The 4,709-nt window shown below is 37.8% G+C and overlaps 1 protein-coding gene across 1 annotated transcript; it reads left to right on the top strand.

Annotated features, from left to right (window-relative positions):
• Window positions 1–1,199: 1,199 nt before the first annotated feature.
• On the top strand, window positions 1,200–2,935 carry LOC142613912 (AAA-ATPase At3g28580-like). Its single transcript, XM_075786430.1, has one exon. It carries the CDS (start codon window positions 1,224–1,226, stop codon window positions 2,772–2,774), a length of 1,551 nt encoding a protein of 516 aa, XP_075642545.1. The 5' UTR covers window positions 1,200–1,223; the 3' UTR covers window positions 2,775–2,935.
• The last annotated feature ends 1,774 nt before the right edge of the window (window positions 2,936–4,709 follow it).

Raw genomic sequence — 4,709 nt, 5'->3', positions numbered from 1 at the left:
TGTTTTATTCTTCAATTCTATACATTAAAATAATATTTACAACACGTTAAAATAATATATTAACTCCTCCCTATCATCATCAACAACAACGGCCACCAATAACCACTGCCGCAACAACACCGACAGCCACCACAGGCACAAACCCACATCCACCAACGCCCCCTTTAAAATAAAAAAAAAACCACCACCACCTACATCCCAGCACCACCCACACCTCACCCCACCAGATTGAAACCCACTGCTGCCACTACCACAACCCACCACAATGACAAACTCACCACTTGCAACCACCGGCCAAAATCAACCAACCATGAACCACCACTGACCACCTCAACTACAACCACCAAAGTCAACCCATAACCACCACAACCCATTAAAACCAAATCAACCCAAACAGCAAAACAAAATCCAAAAAAAAAAAAAAAACCCACAACCAAATTAAAGTCGAAACAAAGAAGCTACAAAGAAGAGGGAAGAGAGAGCGACAGTGGCTTTAGACAACGGTGATGGCTTTAGCCCAGGTTTAGATTGTTGGTTGTGCTACAAAGCATCAAAATTATCAAACCATGGCTGAGATTGGCTTCAATAAGAATATCTCTAATAATGCTCGGTTTTGTCAGAGAGGGAGGCAAAGAGGACTAGCAGGGAGAGGAAGAGAGAGAGAGAGAGAGAGAGAGAGAGAGAGAGAGAGAGAGCTAGGCAAAGCACATGAGAAAGGGGGAAGAGAGAGAAGAACGAATAAATCAGAGAAAAGAAAGGGAGGCCCACCGGGTGAATAAAAGAATAATAAAAATTATATTATTTGTGAGTAGTAGGCTTTCAAATTTGAGATTGTACGGTTGACCTATGTCAAATATTTTAGTATTTAGAACATCTCATGTGAGATGTTTTTTGGTGTTTGGTGTGCCAAATTCCAAATATTTGGCATTTGGCACACCTGATACTAGTGCCCTAAGCATGGGTTACATACTAATTTGTAGTAAAATTTTAACAATTTTGATATTTTTATTTACTTATTTTTGTTAACTAGTGTTGAATGATTGAATCCACGTAAAAAATGACTTTAAACCTACCACAACCTCTTATCACTCCAATAATTGTGAAATGAATAGTTCGCAAGAAATTACACTCAGCTCTACAATGTTTCTATATATAACGTAGCTCAGCATTATTCCTTCTTAAGCGAGAATCTGTAACAATTTACAAAAGTTTGCAGAAGGAAAATGATGACGATGATGATGGGGGATAAGTGGGCTCAACTAGGCTCAGTGGTTGGGAGCATCATGTTTGCTTGGGCCATGTTTAATCAATATTTCCCTCAACAACTTCGTGACTTCATCCTAAAATATGGTCAGAAATTTGTGGGCTTCTTGTCCCCCAATATCCACATCACGTTCCACGAATTTTCTGGCGAGTATTTCAAGCGCAGTGAAGCCTATGCTGCCATTCAAACATACCTCAGTGACAAGTCCTCCATGAATGCCAAAAATCTTAAAGCAGAAGTTGTCAAAGACAGTAGTCAATCTGTGATACTGAGCATGGCTGAGAACGAAGAGGTTACAGATGAATTTGAAGGTGTCAAGCTTCTGTGGGCTTCAATGAAGTACACCCCAAGAACACAGTCATTTTCTTGGTACCCGGAGGCAGCGGATGGGAAGAGGTATTACAAGCTCACTTTCCACAAGTCTAAACGAGAATTTGTCACTAGAACATACATTCGTCATGTACTTCAAGAAGGGAAAGAAATAACGGTGAGAAATCGACAAAGGAAGCTGTACACTAACAATCCAAGCCAGAATTGGCATGGATACCAAGCACGCAAATGGAGCCATGTTGCTTTTGAGCACCCATCAACTTTTGATACTTTGGCCATGGAGTCAAAGAAAAAGGAAGAAATAAAGAATGACCTTACTAAGTTCAGCCAGGGAAAAGAGTACTATAAGAAGATTGGTAAGGCCTGGAAACGTGGCTATCTTCTTTATGGTCCTCCTGGAACTGGTAAGTCTACTATGATTGCTGCCATGGCAGATTTCTTGAAGTATGATATCTACGATCTTGAACTGACAACGGTTAAGGACAACACGGAGCTGAGGAAGCTTTTGATCGAGACAACAAGTAAGTCTATCATTGTGATTGAAGATATTGATTGCTCACTTGATCTTACTGGTCAGAGAAAGAAGAAGAAGAAGAAAGTGGAGGAGGAAGAACCGAAGGATCCTGTTAGTAAAATGGCCAAAGATGAAGAAGAAGAAAGCAATAGTACTAAGGTCACTCTCTCTGGGTTGTTGAATTTTATAGATGGAATTTGGTCAGCTATTGGGGGAGAGAGGCTCATCATTTTTACTACTAATCATTTGGAAAAGCTTGATCCAGCTCTCATTAGGAGGGGACGTATGGACAAGCACATAGAATTGTCCTATTGTTGCTTTCAAGCATTCAAGGTGCTTGCCAAGAATTATTTGGATGTTGACTCACACCAACTGTTTGAGACTATTGGCCATTTGTTGGAGGAAACCAATATGACTCCTGCTGATGTTGCAGAGAATTTGATGCCCAAGTCTCTAAATGAAGATGCTGATACATGTTTGAAGAATTTGATTGAAGCTCTTGAGACTGCTAAGGAGGAGGCACGAAAAAAAGCTGAGGAAGATATGCGGTTAAAGGTGGAGAAAGAAGAGAAAGAGAAGCAACAAGTTGCTCAAGAAGATGTGAAAGTTGATGAGTCATTAGCTAAAGAAGTGAAAGAGAATGGTGTTGAAGTTGTGAAAGGCTGATTGATTTAAATTTTAAAATGGATCAATTTTATGGTTAATGATGTTATAAATCTAAATGTGTATTTAGTGTTTTTAGATCTTTTGATTTAGGGAATAACCCTTCTGTTGTGTAATTTAGAAGAAGGCATGCATGATTGGCAGCCTCTTTGCTGTTTTAGTATTTTGTTTTGCCTGTTTTGGCTTTTAATATAGTTTTTCTGTTATAAAAATAAAAAATCAATGTCATTTCACTTAAAATTTGAAATAACATTGACACTATAGATTTAGGGGAAAAAAAATCTTAACCGTAAGATGAAGTCATTTCATAAAGCCATTTCATTTAAAATGAAAATCATCATGTCCCATGTGGCGGTCATTAAAAGTCTAAAAGTATATTTAGAAACTTCATCTTAGTTAATTAGTCTTTGCTTTGGAAATAAGCTTTGTAAATACTAAGTTTGTGATTGCTTTTTAATTTGTAGTTATCTTCTGAGTTTTGTTTTTACCATTGTAAGTTACAGTAATCATGAGGTTCATGTCATAATGGGGGTATATATGTAATTTCCAAGTAATCATTCAAGTGATAACTCAAAGTCTAAAAGTCACTTGGAGATGTAAACTATATATATAATTTTTTTTTGGAGAATGAATAACTTGAATTTTCATTAAAATTTAGCCAAAATCAGCTGCAAGTACAGGTAGAAGGTGTAGAGGAACATCCTCCATTTACACTGAAAAACCTCGAACATATTTAGTATGTTTCGCTAGGTTGTGAGCAACATAATTACCAAGCCTACGAACGTGAGAGAATGAAAAGCAGCAGCTGGTCTCTGTTTTTTGTTTGTCCGAGTCTAGAATGTGGCCAAAAAGGGAGAGTGTCGCTTCGTCGCTCTTGAGGCTCTTTATCACTACCTCTAAGTCTCCTTTAAGGATAAAGTGCCCGTTTGTTTAAGCTTTCGTAACCCAAAAAGCCTGTTTGGAAACTACAAATACAAAAAGGCATTTGGTTAGGTATAAAAAACAACTTTTTGGAAAAAGTTGCGTTTTGAGTTTGTGAAGAGAATGCACATTCACAGAATGGAGCTCTGAGGTGCATTTTGGAAAAACCTGTGTGCGTTGATTTATATATCCGTTGGACTTTGTGGGCAATTACCAAATTACCCTTCAATAAATCAGAAGATGGTCTCAGTTCTCACGCCAGATTCCTTATTCCTCTCATCTCATCTCTCTGCTCTGCCCTTTGCCCTGAAGATTTTTGGGGTTACAAAGAGAGAGAGATATTGAAGATTTTTGGTGAAATTAAAAGACAAATTACCTTAGGTGAATCTTCCTGATCTGAATCATCCTGTTTGTGAGTGGTTGAATTTAGAGGAAAAAAAAAGAATAAAGAAGATCAAGGTGAAGAAGTGCGTAGGTGTTACAGACGAAGTGCTAAGAGAAAATGGAGAAAGGAAGAAAAAAAAAGAAAAAAGAGGAAGAGCTCTGTGGAATGCTCTAGAGATTGGAGGAGGTGGCCAGGAAAAAAAAGAGGAAAGAAGGGGAAAAAAAAAAAAAAGACGAAAGGTACGTGTGTGGAGGAGAAATAGAGAGGGGGAAAAAAGGAAAAAAGAAGGAAATACTATCACAATACTTTCACAATAAATCTTAAGTGGTAGGTTATTATTAGCTAATATTGGTGAGAAAAAAATAATTTTAATAGTACGTTCTGTAAGTGCACAATTGCACCTGGACCCAAAGAAAATTATGGGCTCAGGCCCAATGAGCCTTAAACAATGAAATTTGTAGAGTGTGGGCTTGAAATCTAGACTAAAGGTACTGAGAACTTGATAACAGGCTTTGGCGTGCAAACACTTGTAAATAACAGATGATAATTGCAAAAAGTCCTCTTCGGACGTAAGCCGAGGACTACCTCCGTATTATTTCTCTTTCTTTCTTAAAGATTACAATTCTTAATTT

This window comes from Castanea sativa, chromosome 10 (genome assembly GCF_040712315.1).
Source record: "Castanea sativa cultivar Marrone di Chiusa Pesio chromosome 10, ASM4071231v1".
Classification (NCBI taxonomy): Eukaryota; Viridiplantae; Streptophyta; class Magnoliopsida; order Fagales; family Fagaceae; genus Castanea; species Castanea sativa.
The sequence above is the reverse complement of the archived record's forward strand: the minus strand, read 5'-3'. Positions and strand labels throughout refer to the sequence as shown.

Excerpts from the sequence above, each read along its gene's own strand:
- LOC142613912 (XM_075786430.1), top strand. The coding sequence starts at position 1,224 with ATGATGACGATGATGATGGGGGATAAGTGGGCTCAACTAGGCTCAGTG.